Here is a 23386-nt window from a genome sequence, read left to right on the forward strand (position 1 = left end):
AGCCCATGCCTCCACGCCTGTCACATACCCGACGTCGCCGAGGAAAATGGCCCGCCCCGCCCCTACCCACATTATCCTGGACCGTCTGTTGGCTTCCGTACTCTAGCGTTAATATATGAGTGTGTAGCTCTGGTTGCCTTCCTTCCGGTTGCCTTGCGTTACCAAAGCTGGGCCAGCCACGAATTATCTGCTCAGTCCCTCATCCGATATCCTAGTTTCACAAGATTTATGTCATACTACATCACGCTGGGATGAGAAATAAATCTAGCATAGGTGAGTTGGCGACTGTCCCGACCGTGCTTCTCGCAGTGAATGATTACAGACTGTTGTGCCTTTATATAGCCCATGGCGAAGGACTTTACTGATGTCTGCTCTTGTTCCTCTTTGCTCCATGGAGAATTGAAAAGCCCCACCATCAGTGCCAACCGCTGCTGCAAAATTCCCCATACTGATATTGTCCGCTTCACCTGAGAGGTAATTCGTTCATATCATGCAGCACGACTATCCAGACTATGGTTCAGATGCAGCTTCACGTTCTCGCGCCATGATAGCGGTAAGAATACCTGTACCCAATCCTTTCAGACCCGACCCCCGCTCGAATCTCGGAGCTGCTCCCGTTTGACACGAAACTTTGAATAGTGCACGCATTGCAGGAAACGGAAGATACGATGCTATGGCCGAGACGAATCCGGCAAATGCCAGCATTGCCGGATATTTGGCATCGAATGCGTGTTCATGCGGGTATGTCATACTATCATTTTTTCCCTCTTCCTTCACGACCAGCTGCTTATCGTTCCCGAGATGGGGACTTTGGATGGAGTGCCAGAGGCCTACACACGGGCGCGGCAACAGCAGGCCCAACAAAATCCATCTAACCCATGCAATGAAACCTGGGCCTATGTCGGCAGACAAGAACGAACCTGGTACCCGCCTGAGGCTGCTTACGATGGCAGCGGCTACTCGACTTCCAAGGCTTACCATGGCCCTCCCGACTTGACGCCACACGCTGCCCAACCCGACTATCATGCGTCTGAAGGTTTCTCCACCGGATATCCCGCGTCTGCTCTGCTCCACGCGCCTAGTTCTCAGGCTCCTCAATCTCACCAACACCGGGATGTTGGGGTGCCTGTAAATGCCCCCTCAGTCTGGCACGCTCATGCCACGCCGGCGCCGGCGCCACAGCCGAGGCATTTCACCAATGCGTCCGCCATACATCCAATCCCTCAGCAACCTGCGCAGCGCACTACTTACGAGACACAGCCAAAGTAAGTGCCTTTGTGAACTTCTGACGCTATGGCTGACTTCGCCGACAGCCCCTACTCATGATCGTCCCAACGGACATTCGCATTCTTCACCCATACATACCAAAAAGAACACCGCCAGCCTCCGGGAGTACTGCGCACACAAAAGCTGTGGATGTTTTGATATAGCATTGCTACACCAACCTACATTGTTATTGGAGCAATCCTATGAGCTTTGCGAAACCCAAATACATTTTCGAAAACCCCACCACCGAGGCACCATTTGTATCACTTTGTGTTGGGCACAGGTTCATGCAGTGCACCACGTGTCTATTGCACTCACGTACATCCGCGTGATTTCATTAGATATCAGACTACTATCATCCCGTCAGCTCACGAATCCAGTCGTACTAAGCGCCGGCCTTTAACAGATAACAAGAGCTACATGTCATTCACCACATTCCGTGCGACGCCAATGACAAGACTATTCCCTTCGCAAAGTCTACCAGCCTCCAGCCCTACCTCACCCTTCGATGACCCGTGTTGGTATACCGTCGTTTGATGGCATTAATCTATTCTTTATGCAGTGGTTCTGCTCGTATTGCTGAGCATATGATCTTTCGAGCATGTAGATGTCCATCTTGCCACATTTTGTTTCAGTATACATGATCATCTCGTGAAGTTTTTATTTTTTTTTTATCTTTTCTTCTTTGCAGCACTAAAAGGTCAGTTCCTTGCAGAATAGACAGGGAGAACGCAAAAGTCAAATATTTTCGGTGCTCAATCACCATTCTCGGCTTGCATCGCATCGTCAGGACCTCACATTCTTAAAGTCTAATGAAAAAGGCATTTTCCGCCTTCATCCCAAGAACCTGGTTTTTTCTTGCTTTGCAGGCGGTGTGGGTATGCATGCATATTTATTAATCTGTACCGGAACCCCCCATCCCGGAACCCAAAATCTTGCATCAATTCACTTTAAGCGAAACCTCGGAGATATGCATCTCTCTGCAGCCTCCATCAAGGGGCCGCGTGAAAGGCAGGGGTTGGGCTACATCCGTTACGATTTCTAGCGGTTTCCTGCTTGTCTATCCCCGGCTCTTTCGGCATTCTCTCCGAGGAGTGATGTACATACATACGAGGTGTTTCGGCTACCGTTGAATCGAAAGGTCGACGGCACATACTGCTTACTGCACTATTTCGTGTACAAACAAAATAGCTGGACGACATGTCTTTTTTGAAGCATTCACTTCCAATGCGTCACAAGCTCGAACGTAGGATCTCGTTACGAGGCAACTCTTGGATTTTGGCCGCTCAGGGCATAACAAGCCCCGAGGCTCCAGTACAAGAGTCAAAGGAATGGACATCCAATTCAACGAAGCGGCCGGTTGATGTACTACTTGTTATACTGTCTCAGATTTCGGAAGTGTTTATTCGGTGCACTTTTTCCTCGATCTTGGTCCGGAAGGTATGTTCTGCTCGTTGACTTTAAGTTCTTCCCCCCTTTTATCTTCATCAAGCAGGAGGAAAGCATCAAACAAAATGCTATTTTCCAAGCTCCTGGGCTACATATCTCCGGTTGTCGTTCCCTGTACTGAAGTACAGGATGACAAGACCTGTGTTTGTTCTCTCATACAGCATCTCATGATCGCCCGACCTGTAATCGACGTGAGCTAAAGTCGTTATTTACTGTTACAAACACAATGCACTAGCACTCATTCTCCCATGCAGCCACCATCTATGGCGTCAACTCCTACGTCTGCTCCACGGCCGACGTCCGCGGTCTTGGCTCAACATCCGCCTACCGACCCACTCACCCATGCTGTGCCCCATGAGGTTGGCAGCCCAGAGCCAGTACCTCTCTCGTACTCGCAATTACCTACCGCGACTCGGTTCCGCCTTTTCTCGCGATTCCTTCATCTACCAATCTCGGCACGAATACCTAGTGAACCGATCAACCGACATCCCCGCTCCCATGACTTGAGCATGTGTATATGTACGTACCACGACGGCGGCAATCTCCGACCGATATGTATCGCTCCATGCTGCATCCTCGTACATTCTCCTTGGCGCCGGTAAGACCTTCCCGCCCGCCTCCCGCCCCTTCTTGGCGCCCAGAGGGGACGACGCCGCGGCGGCGGAACGGGGCAGATGCCCAGATCCCGCTCTGCTCGCCATCGTTTACTGGAGTCTGCCATGAAACAGCGATCTGATTGAAGCGGCGCATCCTTGTCGGATTTGATACGCCTTGCCGGTCTGTTCTTGTGGGGCTGACAGTAACGGTTGTAGGTAGATTTGTTGATTCGGGAATACCACATCACCAAAGAAACCAGCAACGGTGTTGAAGACGGAGTGTTTCGAAATCTCAACGTTTCTATGCGCGAACTTTCTGCGATACGAAGTATGTACGTATAGTCTAAAGAATTGAGACCCAATTCAAGGTACAGAAAAGAAGAAAATGAAGAAGAAGAAGAAGAAGAAGAAGAAGAAGAAGAAGAAGAAGAAGAAGAAGAAGAAGAAGAAGAAGAAGAAGAAGAAGAAAGAAAGAAAAGAAGAAGAAGAATAAGGCTATGCAGCAAACTCATACAGGAGAAGAAGCAGAAAGGAGGTATCAAACAAAGTGCAAAGATATTCACACGAAAAAAAAAAAGAAGTCAAACCAAAAGGCCACCGTCCCTTACCAAACTCAACCGCCTTCCTCAACGCCTTCGCCCCAAGCAAGTCCAATGCTCGATTCCCAAACAGTCATCACCGCTCATGAAAACCCTTACAAATTAAGATCGTGCAGCCACTCCCGCTGCACGGCGCGCGCAGAGAAAGTGCTCACGCGCAGGATCTCGCGCATCTGCGGCACACTCGTCCACATCGTCTCCCTTGCGACGAACCAGCGCTTTCCCTCGGTGCACGGCGGGCTCGTCAGGCTGCCCTTGTACGTCCAAAACTCCTCGAAGCCCTTGACCTCGTCGAGAGCGAGATCGAAGCGCATGGGCATCGCGAGCTGGCGGTGGGTCTCGCCGAAGTGCAGCATGGTCGTCGGCAGCTGGTCGACCCAGCTGGAGTTGTACGTCGTGCCCTCGAGGTCGCCGGCGGGGTCCATCATGAAGCCGAGGACGGCCTTCTCCTTGCCCTTTGCGTCGACGTGGACGAAGTGCAGCTCGGCCTTGGGCGACTCGCCGTCGATGCGGTGGTCGGCGGGAGCGTGAATGTGCCAGCCGGTCATGTAGACGGTGTGGTTGTCGTACTCCATCGACGGCAGCTGCGAGTAGTCGCCCTTTGGGTGGTCGATGTTGAAGGCCGCGCCGTAGCCCCAGTTGAAGTACTGGCCCTGCCACTCGCCGTCGTAGCCGGTGAAAACCGGCGTGTGCACCTTGTTGCCCACGGCGGCGGTTCTCAGGTTGATGGGGGATTGCTGGGTGCCGGTTTGGCAGAGCTCGTAGTCTTGTTGGTGGCTTTGTCAGCTCTCGCTGCAAGTTGCGGGAGTACCCAAATATGCGGACTTACCTGGGTTGACACGGCCCCAGTCGTAGGAAGCCTCGTAGGCCCAGTCCCTGGAGCTTATGTTCCGGGTACTCCATTGGCTCTCTAGAATGTCCGAATCCTTCATTCGCTTCTGGACGATACTGCGTGCGGAGTATGAGTGATCGGCGCAGGCGAGAATGGTGGGCAGCAGAGCTACCAGTGGGGTGAAATGGACAAGCATGTTGATGGTTTGTAAGGGGTAAAGTAAGAAGATGAAAATGCCGTGGCTTGCTTGATCGGCTCGCAAGGTTTCAGGGGTTTTGGTGGAGAAGACGGAATGCTGGTGCTGCTGAAAATGATGATGATGGTGGAGGAGGTACATGTCTTATACGATGGGGAAACGGCATATTAACACAACTGCGTGGCTCCAGACGGCTCAAGCTTACTAGAACCTGTCTGCAACACGGTGATTTCACTTGCGGCCAACGTCAGGCGCTGTGGGGGAGCTTGGTTGAGGCGACCGGCGATTTCCATCCACTGACCAGGCGGTGCCCAGGCGCAGTGCTTGGCGTACATTACTGCCCCAAAGACGTGAGGAAGACTTGGCGGGCTGTTTGAGTAGATTGTAGGGGCCGTCAGATATTGTTTTAGTGCCTGTCACCTACGTCCCTGTGCACGAGAGCCTCGCTACGGTAGACAGTAAACGGGGGTAGCGGGTATTCCGTTGCTAGCGGATTGGGTCGACCAGTGAGGTGTCAGGCTGGATGGAGATATCCACGGGTGCGAATATTGCATCTCCAGGCGCGCCGGGCGCTAGCGTAGCCCTGGCCGCACACACCTGGCCCGGGGTGACGAATCCACGGCCATATCCGGGGCTGGTTCCCAGCGCTCTTGACAGCAAACTGCTAGAGCCACGAGGCTGATGAAGGTCAGGGCGCTGACCACGGTTCCAAGGAGTAGAGCACACGGCACCCGGAGCCTCTTGCACTTAGCCATGCCGGGGAAAAACAGCAGCGATTAGCGGTACAGCGAAGCCGAAAGCACGGGGATGGCGTTGCAAGGTGGAAGTGGCTGACTCAAGAGCGGAATATGCAGCAGATGCGAGTCATTGCCGAACAGCGGAGGGAGCAGCCACGCGGCCAGTGTTGCGACCTTGGCAGCGGAGCGCGTCATGGAGACAGAGGCAGAGGTACGAGGTGGAGATGGCAGAGATGGCGGAGATGGCGGAGATGGCGGAGCAATCGAGGAAGGCAGACAGTGTCAAGTGTCAGGGAGCAGGGAATTGGATGGAAAAGGAAGGCACAAGCCCCGGGGTGCGCCGCCTTCCTTCGCTCAAAGCCGCACGGGGAGGACCCGACGACCGCCCCGCCTCGCATCTCGCCCCTCTCCTCTTCAACTCCATCGCAACTCCAGCATCCAGCTTGGCACTCTCAACACCACGCCATGTTCCCGTGGCCAAGACCGCTGTCCCTGCGCCGGCTGCGCTGCGCCATCGCACTTCACGCATCTTGGCAGCTGCCATTGTTGCTGACACGCCGCCGTCTCGCCGCAGGGTGGCGCTAAGCATTGGGCGATCGGGAAGCCTAATCTTCGAGTCTAATTCCAGCGTCCCTCATGTGGCCTCCCCTGTCCAACGAAAGCCTGAGTGGGCTGACAGGTCCTTCCGAGGCGCACCCCAAACATGTTGGCGACGTTCACGGCACGCTCGACCCACAGCTCCTCCACGGTTGCCGCCCTTGGCACCTGCCAGGCCTGCGTTTGCACAGTCGAGCTCCGCCAGCGGACTCAGCCTTGGTCTTGGCGCTGTCCGACTCATGCTGATGATGAATCTCCTGCCGAAACAGAGTTGACTCAAGAACACGAGACGAGCGGTGTCATTGTTCGACATGACTCTCCCTGAGTACCTCCCCCTCTCCACCTGCTCTACCTGCAACCACCATCTTCCACCGAGCATCCGTCATCTCCTTTGGCTGACAACCATTCGAGATTCTCCTTTTCCGCCAAACTTCCGAACCAGGGACAGCAAGAGTCATGGGAGCCTTGCGCCATACAGTATAATACATGCCTTCTGCCCCACGTTCCGCCTGCTCTGCAGATCGAAGTTTTCGTCGGAACAAATAGATCGGCATGCTCCACTAGATCGCGCTATTCGCTGCTGGGCCTAGCCAGGTACGAATTACGAACGCGCCCCTTCGTAAGGCGTCGGAACATGCCTATCTTCACGAGCTCTTGGCAACGCTTTTCGCAAGGCCGCCTCTCCCCCTTAGCGCTGCCGTGAGGTGTGTGAGAAGTCGATCCGCCGTTGCAACCCTTGGCATTTTTACCGCAGCGGCTAGTAATAAGTAAGCAGTCTGGCCGCCACCACAGCGTCGAGACCTCCGTCTGTTTCGTCAGCAAATGCCCCGCTCACAGCCCGGCCGGCTCCTAGGTAGCACAGCCCTACCCGGCACAGACACACGGGCCGGTTGCTGGACACTTCTGTTCGAGAACACAAACTCCCCGAGAATAGTACCTTCAGAGCTCGTTCCATCTCCTCCCTTCGCTGTTTGATCTCTAAGCTTTACGGCTGCTGGCGCATTTTAAGTGACTGTTGCTATTTATATGCGTACACACATACCACTTCGACCTTACTGCTACCTGTGGCCGTCCTCTTTTGGGTGGTGTCATGGGGCCGTGTGGTCTACTTCCAGGCCACCACCACCTCAGATAGGTACCTTGTCTCACCAATTTCGGGCCCCGTCCTCCTCAACCATCATGCCTGGTGCCTGTTCTTGTCGAAATTACCACCGATCAGTCTCCGGCTAGTTATACTATGAGCTTATCGTTTCACTCGTTATCTCCTTTCGTGCCGCGCCATATCCTACAATCGATGCAAACTTCTCCCCTGTGGCCGATCTCCCCGCTTCCCCCAAATCATTCGCACGCTTTGCTCGGCTCGGCTCAGACATCTCTGTAGGAACGACATTCTCCGCTCCGCAAGCACGGTGGCCATCCCTGAGAAGCTTCTTCACGTACCTTATCCGAGTATCCGGATCGCGAGGACGCGAGAGAGAGAGAGAAAGAAAGAAAGAGGCGGAAACATGTGGCCACGCTACTCTGGCGACTTGAGGAGCTACCCTGACTCTTAGGTTGAGAGCAAATTGACTCAATTTCGGTCGTCGTGTTCAGTTTCGTAAGGCAAGTGTAACTAACACTCGACATTTCCCACTGCCATGCCGCAATACAAGGCCTCTATCTCTCTATCTCTCTGAGAGAAGAGGGGTACTGTTAATGTAATCGGAATCAAACTTCACTGACGTGTATGTGGTGTATACGGATATCATGTCCGTCATAGGCAATGCCACCACGTACATACATGCAAACCCGATTCAAAATAAGCTATTCAAATTTAGACCCACTACGAGTTCGGCTCCCTCCGCATACTTCCCGCAATACCCCAAAGTCACAGACATAACATTTGATAGTATTACCCATATCATTCGTTCATCTACTCATTATCTCCTTCCACATAACGATATATTTTCAACACAAAAGACCCTATCCATCTCACATCCACCCACTCACTCTACCAACCCTGCAACATCGGCAGCCTCTTCTTGCCCCTCGCCAGCGCTCCAGCCGCGTCAGCACTGCTGCCGCTCCCCGTCTCACTCGGCAGCGGCACAAACGGCTCCGTATGCGTGGCCTCCGCTCCGCCCTCCGTCTCCAGATCCGCCGTCACAGGCTCCGTGCCGGTAGCGATGTCGAAGTGAAAAATGGTGCGGTTGAACATGGCCAGGGCGGCCTCGGGCTGGTAAAAGGGCACCTCGTGGCCGGCCTCGTAGATGCGGAGGAACGAGAAGTTGCCGTACTGGCGCACCTCGCCGTACTCGGCGCCGTCGACCACGAAAGGCGCGTAGCCCGCGGCGCGGAATGCGTCGGCGTGCGCGTAGTCGACGGCGAGGGACACGGCCTCGCCGCCGAACCAGTTGCAGATGTAGTCGGCGTCGCCGTAGAAGAGGGCGACGCGCACGCCCGCCGCGAGCAGGTCTTCGAGGTCCTCGAGGAAGTATTCGTAGATGAAGTCGCCGGTTTGCTGGAAGGCGTAGTAGACGTCGTTGTTGGCTTCGGTGTAGTTGAGGTTGACTGTTGTGTGTTGTTAGCTCCACCGCCTGCGACTTTGGATGGATGTCTCGCATGGATGATGGTGGGTGGGGATTGCGGGTCGCAGATGTACGTACCTCCGAGGGCGTTTTGCACCCAGCCTTGGTTCAGGTAGTCGGGGAAGTACTCGGGAGGCGTGGGGTCGTCTGAAGGATGACGAATGTCGTAGGTGCCGCGTTCTAGACAGCGTATCAGCATTTCGCTTCGGCAGGCTTTCTTCTACCCAAGAACGGGACTGGGACAGGTTGTGGTTGATCTGGGGAACTCTACCTCCAAAGTTGTAGTACACTCCCTCAACGTTGTCGCGGCACATGGATTGGGCCTCGGAGCACAGGGCTTTGCCCGAGAGCGTGGACCTGTCGGATTGACGGCAATAGCTGAGCAGATCAAGGCAGCCGTTCGGCATGTTCAGGGCGAGCATGGCGTAGTCGTAGATGGTGTCGTTGTAGGCCTTGATTCCGTAGGTGTTGTTGACGGCAAATTTCGGGTAGTACTCAGCCTGAATGGCTTCGTCGATGATGCCGTTGCCAACCTATTTCTTCGTTAGGCGGCCTCATTCTTGCGATTCTGAGGAAAGGGGCCAACTTACGCCGAGGGAGTTGAAGTTCAGCTCGATGCCAGATGCCGAGCCGTTGGCAATGGCTTGGTTCTGCTCGTAGAAGTAATTGTAGAAAGCTGGCCCGTAGTGACCGCTGGTGTGGAGTCAGCATCGTTTAAGAGCTCGTTCGAGTGGAGCCATCTGCTCACCCATAGCTCTCGGTCCACAGGTTGAAGTCCTTGCTCTTGACTTCGCTGTCGAGCGAGGGGAGTGCGCTCAGGAAACCCTGCAGCACGTGGTAGGCGGCGGCGGCAGCCAAGTCGGTGGTATCGATGGCGGACGCATTGATGACCGGGTAGCGGCCGTAGTCGGAGCCCTTGTTGTCCGGCTCGAAGGAACCGGTCACATTGTTGAGGCTACCAATTCCTTCTTCGGAGTAGGAGAAACCGACGCCGAGCGGCTGGCTGAGGAAAAGCAGGTTGGACACCTCATTCCATGCGTGCGGGTTCAGGGACGAGGTCAGGTTCGCGGTGATGTTGCAAGGGCCGAGCTCTGGGCAGGAAGGGTCAGAGTTGAGCGTCTACTCGGGAGTCATTGGAATCCACCTTGGAACAATCCAATCATGGAATCAGAGCCAGGGCCACCGTTCAGCCAAAGCGTGATGGGATCGTTGGCGGGATCCCTCCGTGACTCTGCGACAGTCAGCACCCAAGCATACATATAGACGTAGGAGCTAGTTCAAAGCGTACCGAAAAACCAGAAGTAGGTATGGGCGTCCGGAGCAAGGTCAATGTAGCCGGAGTAAGAGTTGACACCAGGGGTGGTCTCGCAGACGCCGTCCTTGCCGGGCTCCTTGTAGCGGATGGTCACATTGGTGGGAGAGACAATGGTCTTGACGTCGGTAGCATTGGCCGGGATCTGTCTCGCGTTGAGCGGCAGCTTCAGGAAAGCCGACGCGCCGGGGGCAGAGAGGAGGGCGGCGGCGGCGGCGCTGCGCAGGAGCTGGGTCAACATGGCTGCAGGCGGAGAAGCAGGAGCGTCGGAGACAAAGTGCAGGCGTCAATGGGCGCGTACCCGCTGCAGACGGGGGAGCGGCGAAGCGGGGGCATATTTAAAGGCAGCGCGGCGAGATGGGCAGAGACAGTGCAGCGACAGTGCAGCAACAGTGCAGAGACGGTGCCGTCATTGAGCAGCGGTCAGGGTTGGAGGTCCGAGAGACCGAGACTGATAAGCAGCTACCGCTGGGGCCCGGGCTGGGCGGCCTTACCCAAATAGGCAGGTGTGAGCGCTAGACAGCCCAACAGGGAAGCTCGTCGTGTCGCTCGCTCAGTTCCTGCGTGTGGAAGTGGGGAAGAGGCTCCCCCAGGATCCGGCACCGTGTTTTCCTCCAATGCGCAAGCCTCGCCAAGTTGCAGTCAAAGTCGCATTGGCACCGCGCGGCAGAAGCTTGGGGGCGAAATCCGTCCGAGATTGCGGATACCTCCGACTGTTGTCTAGAACTGTTGCTGCTGATGATGCCATCACCCCATGCATGTAGCCTATTTGTACCCATGAATCAGGTGGCCAACCCGGTTTCTTCTCCGTCGTGACACCCCGGCTTGACCACACTTCAGCTGCTGAAGACAACAGACTTGACAACCGCTTGACAGGTGTCAGTCTACATATTGTGCAACAGGCAGAAGTATAGACATGTCCTTTCTAAAACATTACTACCAAACCTTCTCCACTTGCGCAGTACCTCTAATACAAAACGAAGAAACAAAAACTTAATATAACTATAATATATCTTTACCATAGTCTACAAATCATTATACTGATTTTCCGGCAAGATTCAAACGCTTCCTTTACACTATTGATTCATGTTCGTACCACGGCATAGCAACGTGCTTCAATGCAAAAATCGGCTGGAGTGGAACTAGGATCCAGTGCGAAGCAAAAGAAAACGCAAAAAAAACTAATTTCCGTTACCGGGAATCGAACCCGGGCCGCTCCGGATCATCAAGTCAACAAGGACATTGAAAGCGGAGAATCCTAACCCCTAGACCATAACGGAGAATGTTGTTGATAACAATCGAAATTTGATGTTTGGTTTATATCCATAAATTTTACCCTGGCAAAAGTGAGCGACATTTCCTTCCATGATATCGATGCCGGCATGTCGTCTTCTTGATGGTACTTGGCTTATTTGACCCCGGGTAAGCAAGACATCCGAAATTCAAATGCCATGGTACGAGCTGCGTTGTGCCTGGGTCATCAAGGTGATGTTCCTTTGCAGCTACCCGCCACCATTGAGCCCTTCGCACGACTTGACAAATCCACGTCAACACCACCTATGCTCGATGATAGAATGCCGGGATGGAGCCCAAGGATAATCTCGATAGAGTCGGCTGCACGCTTTCGCGGGATGCGCATGGGAATCCTTCGGTGAGCGAGAGTCTTTGGGCTTCGATTATTGTTCCACCAGCATATTCTAGTGCACGCTCCCGGTGCGGCTTTTCCTCTATTTGGACGCCTAGAAACAATGCCACACAACCCTCGTCCAGAAGCTCCATTTCCATAAAAAAAATGCGACAGAGATTCACAGTTCCTGGAGTCAGCCCTTGTGTTCCTGCAAGTTTTCCCTCTCTCTTACACCGTATCGCATTGCGCTGTCGCCAGAGTTGAAGAAGATCCCATCCAGGGTTCGCAAAGATGCAGCTGAAGCCTGGCAAATGCGATGCACCGTGCACGTTCCAGTGCAAGATGACCCGCGCTGGCCACAGGAATGGTGCGCAGGCGGCGCGGTTCGGCGCAGCTTGGGACGCGCCAAATCACATGCTGCTTCGCACCGGTGCTTCGGAAAGCCAAATAATATTAATGGCTCCGGGAAGGATGTCACCAGTAGCGGCGCCATAAGCGCAAAGGGATAGCAAACCTTATTCGAAATTCCCAACGTGGTGGTCCGGGCATGCAAGGAGGTATATTCCTGCCCAACTACCACTAGGCCAGAGGTCGATCCTCCGCATGTCAGGCCATTCTGTCATCTGCTCGTGCAGTATACCACGCGCTGATGCCAATTTCCGGACACTAGGGCCCATGGTTCGGGGTCTCACCGGCTTTTTACGGACCACAACTTCTATCACAACTCTTCTCAAACCGCCGTCGTAGAATGGCACGCATCGTCTCGCATCGAACCGTTGGACTGGCATCAACATCGAACGTCTGGCCAAGACTTTGGCTGATTTGGACCCAAACAGGTGTGTTTGCCGTCCGGCCATGTGTAGCACTGCATGTCAAGCTCGTTCCCTGGCTTCACCCACCCGCGATCTGGACCGTTCGAAGCTTTTCCAAGCTCGCTAGTCGGCTGTACCGGCCGGATACACCCATCTTCGGACGTCTAGCCAAGACCTTGGCTGAAGTTAAGGGCCACTCACCAACTGCTTCGGGCATCCATGAGAACAGACTGGTGTGTCACGGCATTCGATATCTTGCACCTTGCGTTTCGGAACGATAGTTATTCCACTCGCGCCCAGCTAGCTGGCGCATTCTTCGCCGGATTGTCATATTCAAGGGATTTCCACCTTCGCCCATACCCACTTGGCATGCAGTTACGGCTCCGCAATCCGCCGGTGGTGCTGGCAGTCAAAAGGGATCAAGCGTATCGCTTGCAGCTACTCCCCAGTGTCTTTCTCTCTCTTTTCCACTCAATCTCATCAAAGCGCTTGCCCGCTCCATCTCGCTGCCAATTCTTAGTATGAGTATCAGTAAGTCCAATAGGCTGAGTTCATTGGCAGGGATTTGCCATCCACACTGTACGGCTTCGGGCAGAATAGGCACCCCAAGACATCATACCGCTTGTCAGTCGGCCAGCGTCTACAGTATCTATCAAGTACTTGAGGGATTACAAGTGCGCAGCCGTCCCAACCCCGACCACAATGTCCTAAATCTGGCCCCGTTGGCCATGTATGGAACAATTCATCCTCCACTGGAGCGCTCAATTAATGAAACAATTCATACCAAATGACATCAGTAGTAGATTCTCGATAAAGCAACCGAGCTTCGTTTTAAGCATTCCTCTCGTACATGTCCACCACGCTCGGCATTGCACGAGGGTAGCGTGGAGACTTCGCCGGAACCTTCGAACAAGCACTACGCCGTTTGAAACACCTACCTATCCCGAGCCCATACACCAAAAACATAACTAGTCTAAAGTCGAGATAGGAAAAGCGGCTTTCAAGCGCGGGCTGAAACACCAAGCTTGGATAGTCAGTACAGCCTCCACACGAGGTGAGTATCGGTAGCGGGGTCCCCTGAAAACGAGCAATACCCCATGATCAAATTGGTCCATGTATGGAGGCCATCACCACCATTAAACTCTTAATCAATATAATCCTTCGAAAAAGGGGCAGACAAGCGTCATTGTCTATTCGAATAGTTATGTTTCGGTCCTGGTTTGATGTGCTCGATCAATGCCTCGAGGCTCGTCCACGATGGCATCAATCGTAGGCGCTGCCAACCAAACTGACACTGCATGATAGACTAGTTGTCCTGACAGTCCCAATTCCAAAGTCCACGAATTACTTTTCGTGCCTTCTCCCCCCAAACTTTCCAAAACACATCTGGCTTTCGGTCAAGCAATACATTTCTAGCCAAGAGACCAATGCAACGCCCCTCCTATGATCACCATAACGGTCCCTCTGGTAGCTACAGATATCGTTTAGCACACACATCCTCCCCCTGGACCTTTTCCGCTCCCGCGATTTTCTACATGAGCCCCGCTTTGTTTCTCCTTTATCAGCCCCATCTCATAGTATTTCTGCATGCGCTGGAGAAATGGTACGTCGTCTTTCCCGAAAAGTTTCATAGCGGCCAGAATTTTTTTTTGTTTTTACAAGCATTTCAGGTCATCAGCAGGTCGTCCGTCTACACCGGTGGAAGCTTTAGCTAGCCCTCGTGGTCACAGCGAATATCTCGTGTCCGCATCCTTCACAGGGACTGGCGTGTAATTGAAAGAAACGTTACAACAGCAATGGCATCCTACCATCGTGAACAGGTTATGAGCGCCTTGGATCCACGTTTTTGACTTTAAAGAGATGTCCGCCAACAAGCCTGCGAGACGGGGGTTCTCTGCTTAGTCCCCACACACGACATCTTCGAAAATCGGGTAGACCAGGTAGCGGACTTCGCCATTTCACCTGCACCTTCCGCCATCTACAGACGTATTATCGTACACTACCACTATCTCATTCGGCCCTCAGCTGTTATACATTTACAAAGTAAATTGGAACGAAAGGCTCGCATCGCCACTTGAACTCAATGATACTCGTCGCTTTCGCAGCCACTGTCGCTCAGAACGCGTCTCCTGCATGCACGCTAACATGACACTTCCAGCGTTATCTGTCTCTCCTCCCCACTGCCCAAAGGGCACTCCTCATCCACCAAAATCTCGGTTCTCGACCCCTCCCCACCCCCGTCCCCATCTCTGACCACCACCCTCAAGCTATCCTCCAACCTCAACCCATTCAGCCTCGCCGTCTTCTGAAGCGCCCCCAAGCTCCTCGCCACCGCATGCACCACCGCCGGCCCATCCGGCCTCAACACATCAAACGCCCTCTGCGTCTCGGCGCCGGCCCCCGCCTCACTCCCCGCCCCACACGGCACCACCAGCAAGAACCGCGCCCTCCTCCCTCCGCCGCCACCACCACCACCATCCCCCAACACGCCCGGCAAAAAGTCCCTCTCCACCGCCCGCATCAGCGGCGCGTCCCGCGCCAAATACGGACCCCACGACGTGTAGCTCTCCAACGCGCAATTCCGGACCAGCGACACCTGCAAGTGGACGAGCCTGCCGGCGCGCGCCGCCAGCGCGACGACCGCCGCGACGATCTCCGTGTATCGCTCGAAGCCGTCGGGGGCGGCGCTCCACCCGGGGGCGCGGTAGAAGCGGTCGATGAACTTGTCGGGGACGTCGACGTTGAGGCGGCGCACGAGCGCGAAGGTGCGCGGCCAGAGCGCGAAGCAAGGCGGCGCCGCGCGCGAGCGGAGCAGGTTCGGGATGTGCGGCACGGAGAAGCGGTTGCGGCCGCCGTAGAGGAGCGGCAGCGCTTCGAGGGCGGCGAGGCGGCAGGTGCGGAGGAGGGAGGGGTGGAGGTTGTAGGGCGGGTGGGGCGGGAGGCCGCCGGAGGTGACGCAGAGGATGACGCCGGGGTAGGTGAGGAGGTGGGAGAAGATTTGGGTGCGGAGCTCGGGGGGGAGGTGGGAGAAGAGCGGGGAGTGGGGTTGGGGGGAGACGGGGTGGGAGGTGAGGGAGTGGTAGAGGGAGTCGGGGGAGGAGAGGTGGTGGGAGAGCGGTTGGGCGAGGGGGTTAGAGGAGGGGGTGTGTGGTGGGAGGGGTTGGTGGGCGGCGGGATTGCAGGGTGATGGTGGACTGCTGTTGGCGTTCATGAGGTCCGGGGAGCAAGTGAGCTCTGTTGACCAGGCGCGTTGGATCTCGTGGAAGAGGTCGAAGGAGTACTGGGGGTCGATGGGCGCGCTTCGGAGGATGCTGCACCTGTTCGTGCTTGTGCCGCCGGATTTCGAGGTAGGAGGCTCGCCGTGGGTTTCTGCGAACGAGTCGACTCTGCTCTTGAAGCTTGTATGGGCCATTTCTTTTTTTTTTCTTCGGTTTTTGATAGCAAAGAAATGTTGCAAGAGAAGAGGCAAGGAGAAGACCGAATAAATGGGCAGCTCAAGTGGCTGTGGACTGTGAGCTGACGTTTGCATTGAAGCACCTTGAAGTCCTCAGTCTGCTTTGTAAACGGAGCACCTTGATGGGCACAAACGAAGATGCGGTGCTGCAAAGCCTCCATTTCCACATTCACCTGGGCATTTCAAACCAGCACGAACATTCAAATCAAAATGGCAAATGACAAAAAGCTACATGATTGTGTAGGCAATGTGTAACTTCCCTGAGGTAGGGTGGCTTGCTTCGGGGTGGCACCAAAAGTCGTTGCCAGAAGAACCCAAGTACCTCATCGGAACATCCGACTCGCACCGTGCGGCTCAGGTGGTACATGTTGCCTAGATTGTTCGTACACAGCCGAAGACGTTCCCGCCGCAGTGGCTTACGTAAGGAATTGACCTGAGGCCATCCTTCATGTGGGTAGTCGAAACAGACATCCGGACGTCGTTACTAATTACGAGTTTTGAAGACGTGCGATCGATGTAGATGGGCCAATTCCTTTTGCAGCCAACTTTGCCGCTTTCCCTGCTTTCACTTTCTGCGCCTGGAGCTGGTGTGACACGTGGATTTGGCACGGCCAGGCCCGTAGAATTTACTCCTACACCCCCTTTCAACCGGCTACATGTATGTTGTGGCAGCCAAGATATCGCTGCCTACGCCGCGCTTTTGTTGTGCGACCATGTCTGCATACCCATGCTTCTCGATATTCAAGCTGACTCGGCGAATGCCAAACTCTCGCTTCTGGTCTGAAGACAGAACGCCAGCCATCCTCCTTAGAGCGCCATGTTGATCGCCCGACGATTCCATATCCGGCGCTCACCGGTGCCGATTCCAACGCTCTTGTTTGATTCCATTTCGGGACCGGACTTCCGTACGAGTCGCGCACCGCTCATCAAGCGCCGTTTCACCGTTGGGACTGCGGCAGACCCTTATACACTCAAGACCATCGGGGGATTTGACACGTTCGTGCTTCAGCCAAATAGACGATTTCCCGGAAAATCAATCGTCTTCCTGGTGGATTGTACGTATACTACTTTCCGAGAGCCGCTTTACTATTATCTGACACACTCTTGCCTACAGTCCAAAGTCTTGCACTGCCTGCTGTCGCAGGACTGGCTGAGCGATGCGCAGAGAATGGCTTCACCTGCTATATCCCAGTCTTGGATCAACGGAGCTTGAGAATCCCGCCGTGGTTGCAACGGATCCTCCGCCGGAACGATCCCGATTTCCAGATGAATGGTCTGCTGCTACAGTGTTATATCTTCGTGGCCGGTGGGTTGAGGCTACTGAGGTTCACGAGAGCGTTGCGCAATATCCCTGGAACTACAAGCGTTGGTATGGTGGGGCTTGGTCACTTTTCTTACCACGCCGCAGCCGCTGCCTTTATGCCACCACGTAAGGGTCTGACTCCCGATGCAACCTTTTTATGCACTCCGGATTTTGGCGTTCCTGAGGCAGCGGCCTGGTGCTTACGGAGTTACAAGGTTCCGGTTTGCGTCATGACCAACAAAGAACGGAAGCCGTCTGGAGTTGAAGAAAGGCACAGCTACCCAGCGCTAAAGTTCCACATGGTTGATGCAGCTGAACCGGATGAACAAGCTGCGGCTCTAGATGGATTCTGGGGGCTTCCTGCAAGGGACATTGAGCAGGCGGTAGTTCGGTGGTTCAAGGAGCATCTGTAATGTAGCGGATAGCGTCCAGATTGGACATGAGTCGTGATTCCTATGCATCTCTTCCCTTCAGTGCATCCTGCGCGAACGGCCTCCCTCAGTCCGTTTCAGCTTTATTTCCATCTTGCGTTCCCAATCCCATGGCGCCGCCCATATGCCTGGACAAGAAAAATTGTACAACATACACCAGCCAACTTTGCTCAGCCTTTACGCTCAATTTTGTTCAACCTCCGGGCGGTGCTGATCTGTGACCTTGTCCTCTGCCCTCTCACAGGCAGGTTCATGGCGTGTCTCCTTCCCCTGTAGGTACCCATGTCCCTCAAGCGTTGGATGTTATCAACGAGGCTGCGGCGCAAGTCGTTCTCGATCTTCAAGGTGGAAAGGTGGGCGTTCAGGCCGAGGACCTGCTGGTCCTCGAGCTCGCCGACCTTGGCACGCTGGTGGATCAAGAAGCGACCCATGATCTGCTTTGACACACTGGGACCGATACCATAGAACGATTGGAGGGCTTTCTGCGCGACGGTGCACGTCAGTCGGGTGCGGTCGAGGGGCGGGCTGCTAGGTCGGCATCGCGATACATACTTTGACCATGTGCCCTTCGGCGAAGCTGAGTCCTAGGATGAAGACCTGCGGCAATTGATCAGCACCACTGCGGCATGCGGTACGGGAGGTCGAGTAGTACCATTGTGACGGCGAAGGGCTTCCACGAGAGGCAGGCGGTGGTCGTGGCGGGATGCTCACTGCTCCAGAAGACGTACTAAGGTGTCGCGGCACTCGGAGACAATTTCGCGGACCTCCGCGTCACGTGCAGCCTGATCGGGTAAGTGGTTGCCGGTTTCACTGCGACAACGTCCTGGCACTTCAGGGTCTGGATGCGTAGCACAGCAGGGAATTCTGGGGCACGAAATGATACTGAAACAAACATCCGGCGAACGTCAAGTTGCAGTCGCGATGGCCAGCGCTTCGTCAGATACGTAGCCTCCTCTAGACGAGGCGGCGGCCGGGGGCGGCGTGCCCAGATGCGGGCGGTCCCTTGCGTTTCAAGGGTGCGCGGGACGCTGGGGCTACAAAAGCTCCCCGCCACCATCCTCACCACCCTTTCCAGTCCATTGCACTCTCATTCACAATGGCCGGACTTCAGAAGCTGCTCGTCACTTTGCTCGTCTTCCTGGGCGTCACCTTCGTGTACTTCGCCCAGACGGCGGAGGCCGCCAAGGGCCCCAAAATCACCCACAAGGTGCGCATATGTGGCTTCAAGCCCAAGAGACACAGAGCGCGGGCATTGACACTTTCTACAGGTCTACTTCGACCTCAAGCATGGCGATGAGGACCTGGGCCGCATTACTATCGGTCTCTACGGCAAGACCACTCCCAAGGTATGTTCTACTGCCTCGCGCCTCGCCGCTCCGTGACACGTTTCTAACACGGACCTGCTACAGACTGCGGAGAACTTCCGGTACGACAACCCTTGGCTGCCACCTAGCGCGAGCTGTAGAACACAATCGCTGACCACAATCCAGTGCTCTTGCCACTGGCGAGAAGGGTTTCGGCTATGAGGGCTCCACCTTCCACCGTGTCATCAAGGACTTCATGATCCAGGGTGGTGACTTCACCAACGGCGATGGTACTGGCGGCAAGTCCATCTACGGCCAGAAGTTCCCCGACGAGAACTTCAAGCTCAAGCACACCAAGAAGGGTGTTCTCAGTGAGTGCCCCTGCCAAACTACGGGATCGGACGACCGTTGTGGTTACAAGCACACGACGCTGACAAAATACAGGCATGGCCAACTCTGGCAAGGACACCAACGGCAGCCAGTTCTTCATCACCACTGCCATCACGTCGTGGCTCGATGGTCGCCACGTCGTGTTCGGCGAGGTCCTCGAGGGCTACGACGTCGTCGACAAGGTCCAGAATGTCGCGAAGAAGCCGGGCGACAAGCCTGCGGTGGACGTGGTCATTGCCAAGAGCGGCGAGCTGGAAGTCCCTGAAGAAGGTATCCATGTTGAGCTTTAGACGCGGCGCCTTTCCAGCACCCGATCCACCTTCGGCTGATACACGAGACCTCAAGATACGGCTGTCGACACAGCAGAAATGGTGGCAGGAGAAAGCGAGGAGGGCAGCGCAAAGGTGGAGCCCGCCAGCAAGACGGAGATCAGCAGCTCCTCTACCGGGTTGAGCCCTGGGCAGAAGTTCTTCGGCTTGGGCGTCATTGGAGGGCTCGTCTTCCTCTTCGTGCGGTACCACCAGTCAAGGGCTGAAAAGTGGGATAAGACCATGGCTTGACGATGGGTCGGGCGGCGGCTAATCCAGATAGCGACCGTAGGCTAGAATCCAACTTGCTGGTGACTGGGTGCCTAGCACGAGTGACACGCATGTGACGGCAACTATGACGATGACGGAGCACCGCGCCCCATCAGAGGCTGCCGACAGTCAGCGGCGGCGGCGACCGAGCAAAGGCCGCGCCGCACACAATGCCGGGGCGCGCAGAGTCATCCGGCGGGAGCGGCAGGGACGCGCTGCCTCGAGCGGCTGGGGAAGGGTCGGGGGCGCCGTAAGATTCTCGCTCTGACCGCTCCCTCCGACAAGCGCGAAGGGTGACTGGCTGGGCGCGGCGTCGGGTGGCAGCCGCAGCGTCGCGCGGCTGCTGGTCGCGCTCAAGCGTTTGCGGCGCTAAACCGCTTCCAGCTGGCTTTCGCCTCCTGCTGCGGCCCTTACAAAATTTCACAGCGCTGGGCCCAGGCTCTCTTCTCACCACCTCTCCCTCGCCCACCCACCCTCCTCCTCACAAACAACGACCGCTTTTCTTTGCATCTTGGTTTTCTAATATCCTGTCGTTCGAGAAGATAGAGGCCTTTCCATCCTCTCTTTTCTCGTCAGGAACCGTTTCAGGCGCGTTTCTGCCTCACAGACTAAGCTTGTCCTTTCGACCATCGCGTGGCCCGTCCGCGTCCGCCGACCGTAATCGTCCTTAATCGACTTGCCGGTCGCTCTTCCGCACACACGACACGCTTGAAGCGCCAACACACACGCACACAGCATCAAAAACTCAGCGACATCTGCCCAACATGGCTGACCAGCTGAAGATGGGCAACCTTGCCCTGAACGACTCGCAGCACGCCCCTCAGAACGGCGGCTTCGAGCGCGCTGCTTACATCCCGCCTCACCTGCGCAACAGGCCGCCGCCTGCCATGGACGCTGCTCCCCCCATGCCCATGAACGGTGGCCCCCCGCCCGTGAACGGCGGCGGCGGCGGCGGCTGGGGTGGCAGAGGGTAAGTCGCCACTCGACACGATTCCCCACCCCCCTCAACAGTGGCTAACGAAAGAATGTAGTGGTTACGGCGGTGCCCCCCGCGGTGGAATGGGCGGTCGCGGTGGCTGGAGCAACGGCGGCTCTGGCGGCGGTTTCAGCGATAGAGGTAGCCACAACAATATCCCCGCCGGAGGGTTCTGGAACAACCAGTCCTCGGCATCTTTCGATCCAACTGCTTACGGCAAACCCACAGGTGGCAACAGTGCCAGCAGCGCACGGGGTTCTGGTGATGGATCGTGGAAGGATGGCAAGCACATCCCCGGTCCTGCCAACCAACGTATCGAGCGCGAGCTTTTCGGTGTCGCCAACGACCCCTCCAAGCAACAGACCGGCATCAACTTCGAGAAGTACGATGACATCCCCGTCGAGGCGTCCGGCCAGGGCGTTCCCGAGCCCGTCTCCGTCTTCGAGAACCCGCCCCTCGACGACCACCTCATCACCAACATCAACATGGCCGGCTACAAGGTCCCTACGCCCGTTCAGAAGTACTCGATCCCCATTGTCATGGGTGGTCGCGACCTGATGGCCTGCGCCCAGACCGGTTCCGGAAAGACTGGTGGTTTCCTCTTCCCCATCCTCTCTCAGGCTTTCCAGAACGGCCCGAGCGCTATCCCCCAGCAGGGTGGTGGCGTTGGCTACGGCCGCAGCCGCAAGGCCTACCCCACCTCGCTCATTCTCGCTCCCACTCGTGAGCTGGTCTCCCAGATCTTCGATGAGGCCAGGAAGTTTGCCTACCGTTCGTGGGTCAGGCCGTGCGTCGTCTACGGTGGTGCCGACATCGGTTCTCAGCTGCGTCAAATCGAGCGCGGCTGTGACCTGCTCGTTGCCACCCCCGGCCGTCTTGTCGACCTGATGGAGCGTGGCCGCATTTCCCTCCAGAACATCAAGTACCTTGTTCTTGATGAGGCTGATCGCATGCTGGACATGGGTTTCGAGCCCCAGATCCGCAGGATCGTCGAGGGTGAGGACATGCCTCCCGTTGATGGCCGCCAGACTCTCATGTTCTCTGCCACCTTCCCCCGCGACATTCAGATGCTCGCGCGCGACTTCTTGAAGGATTACATCTTCTTGTCCGTCGGTCGCGTCGGTTCCACCTCCGAGAACATCACCCAGAAGGTCGAGTACGTCGAGGACGGTGACAAGCGCTCTGTCCTGCTCGACATCCTCCACACCGTCGGCACTGGCCTGACCCTGATTTTCGTCGAGACCAAGCGCATGGCCGACTCGCTCTCCGACTTCCTGATCAACCAGGGCTTCCCCGCCACTTCCATTCACGGCGACCGCACTCAGCGCGAGCGTGAAAAGGCTTTGGAAATGTTCCGCAGCGGCCGCTGCCCGATCCTCGTCGCCACCGCCGTCGCTGCTCGTGGTCTCGATATCCCCAACGTCACCCACGTTGTCAACTACGATCTTCCTACCGACATTGACGACTACGTTCACCGTATCGGTCGTACCGGCCGTGCTGGTAACACTGGTATCTCGACTGCCTTCTTCAACCGTGGCAACCGCGGCGTTGTTCGCGACCTCATTGAGCTTCTCAAGGAGGCCAACCAGGAGGTGCCCTCGTTCCTGGAGAGCATTGCTCGGGAAGGCTCCAGCTTTGGTGGCGGCCGTGGCGGCCGTGGTGGCCGTGGCCGTGGCGCTACCGCTACTCGTGATGTTCGTCGCTTCGGTGGCGGCAACGCTGGTGGTTGGGGCGGCCCGCCCGCTGCTGCCGGTGGCTTCGGTGGCAGCTACGGCGGTGGCCCTGGTGGCTACAGCGGTGGAGGCGGCGGTAGTGCTGGCGGCTATGGCGGTGGTTACAGCGGCGGCTACGGCGGTGGCTACGGCAACCCGTCTGGCTCCGGTGGCCAGTCTTGGTGGTAAATACCACTCTCGAGCTGACAGTAGTGCATGACACCTCACGTGCGCTGCTCGGCCGCTTCTCAAGAGGTCTTTCCTTTTTCTGGTCTTGCTCTTTCTCTTCTGGTTTCCACTGGACTTGTCACTTCCATTCGAAGGTCCGGCATTTGCTTTCTCATACCCCGATCAGCATATAGACAGCGTTGACTTCAACTGCGACACCTTCCACGATGAACATTTTCGATTCGAGACTGGAGGATCGACGCAGGCTCGACAGCTGACGCTTCACGACTTTGTACGCCTTTTGCTCCATCGACGGTGCTGCCCGGGGAGCACAGCAAATAGACACGTCTTCACTGGCCCTTCGGATGCCGACTAGTTTTCTTATTTTTTCCTTTTTTTCCTTAATACGGTCCTCTCTCCGCAAAAGCGATCCTGCAGCCCTTGCATATGCCGGTCACGTTTTTATCGTTTCACATGGAC

General features: G+C 55.8%; 8 protein-coding genes across 8 annotated transcripts; 4 read left to right on the plus strand and 4 right to left on the minus strand.

The window, feature by feature from the left end:
- Positions 1–801: 801 nt before the first annotated feature.
- On the plus strand, positions 802–1326 carry BKCO1_19000183 (uncharacterized protein; the record flags this gene model as incomplete). Its single annotated transcript, XM_020271975.1, has 2 exons — positions 802–1265; positions 1314–1326. The coding sequence occupies 2 exons, from the start codon at positions 802–804 to the stop codon at positions 1324–1326; spliced, it is 477 nt and encodes a 158-aa protein (XP_020131388.1).
- Positions 1327–4005: 2679 nt separating this feature from the next.
- BKCO1_19000184 (carbonic anhydrase) lies at positions 4006–4938 on the minus strand (the record flags this gene model as incomplete). Its single annotated transcript, XM_020271976.1, has 2 exons — positions 4006–4676; positions 4740–4938. 2 exons carry the CDS (start codon positions 4936–4938, stop codon positions 4006–4008), a joined length of 870 nt encoding a protein of 289 aa, XP_020131395.1.
- A 3324-nt stretch (positions 4939–8262) lies between these two features.
- BKCO1_19000185 (carboxypeptidase s1) lies at positions 8263–10392 on the minus strand (the record flags this gene model as incomplete). The annotated part of the gene is made up of 7 exons (XM_020271977.1): positions 8263–8822; positions 8918–9019; positions 9111–9372; positions 9430–9532; positions 9588–9930; positions 9984–10070; positions 10128–10392. 7 exons carry the CDS (start codon positions 10390–10392, stop codon positions 8263–8265), a joined length of 1722 nt encoding a protein of 573 aa, XP_020131394.1.
- A 4338-nt stretch (positions 10393–14730) lies between these two features.
- On the minus strand, positions 14731–16002 carry BKCO1_19000186 (uncharacterized protein; the record flags this gene model as incomplete). Its single annotated transcript, XM_020271978.1, has 1 exon — positions 14731–16002. The coding sequence occupies one exon, from the start codon at positions 16000–16002 to the stop codon at positions 14731–14733; it is 1272 nt and encodes a 423-aa protein (XP_020131393.1).
- An 859-nt stretch (positions 16003–16861) lies between these two features.
- BKCO1_19000187 (uncharacterized protein) lies at positions 16862–17760 on the plus strand (the record flags this gene model as incomplete). The annotated part of the gene is made up of 2 exons (XM_020271979.1): positions 16862–17099; positions 17159–17760. 2 exons carry the CDS (start codon positions 16862–16864, stop codon positions 17758–17760), a joined length of 840 nt encoding a protein of 279 aa, XP_020131392.1.
- A 188-nt stretch (positions 17761–17948) lies between these two features.
- BKCO1_19000188 (mitochondrial 37s ribosomal protein sws2) lies at positions 17949–18433 on the minus strand (the record flags this gene model as incomplete). The annotated part of the gene is made up of 3 exons (XM_020271980.1): positions 17949–18260; positions 18331–18375; positions 18431–18433. 3 exons carry the CDS (start codon positions 18431–18433, stop codon positions 17949–17951), a joined length of 360 nt encoding a protein of 119 aa, XP_020131387.1.
- A 441-nt stretch (positions 18434–18874) lies between these two features.
- Positions 18875–20032, plus strand: BKCO1_19000189 (peptidyl-prolyl cis-trans isomerase b; the record flags this gene model as incomplete). Its single annotated transcript, XM_020271981.1, has 6 exons — positions 18875–18985; positions 19047–19124; positions 19188–19204; positions 19269–19453; positions 19527–19742; positions 19818–20032. The coding sequence occupies 6 exons, from the start codon at positions 18875–18877 to the stop codon at positions 20030–20032; spliced, it is 822 nt and encodes a 273-aa protein (XP_020131386.1).
- Positions 20033–20814: 782 nt separating this feature from the next.
- BKCO1_19000190 (atp-dependent rna helicase ded1) lies at positions 20815–22927 on the plus strand (the record flags this gene model as incomplete). Its single annotated transcript, XM_020271983.1, has 2 exons — positions 20815–21020; positions 21082–22927. 2 exons carry the CDS (start codon positions 20815–20817, stop codon positions 22925–22927), a joined length of 2052 nt encoding a protein of 683 aa, XP_020131271.1.
- Positions 22928–23386: the final 459 nt, after the last annotated feature.

This window comes from Diplodia corticola (genome assembly GCF_001883845.1).
Source record: "Diplodia corticola strain CBS 112549 chromosome Unknown scaffold19, whole genome shotgun sequence".
Lineage (NCBI taxonomy): Eukaryota > Fungi > Ascomycota > Dothideomycetes > Botryosphaeriales > Botryosphaeriaceae > Diplodia > Diplodia corticola.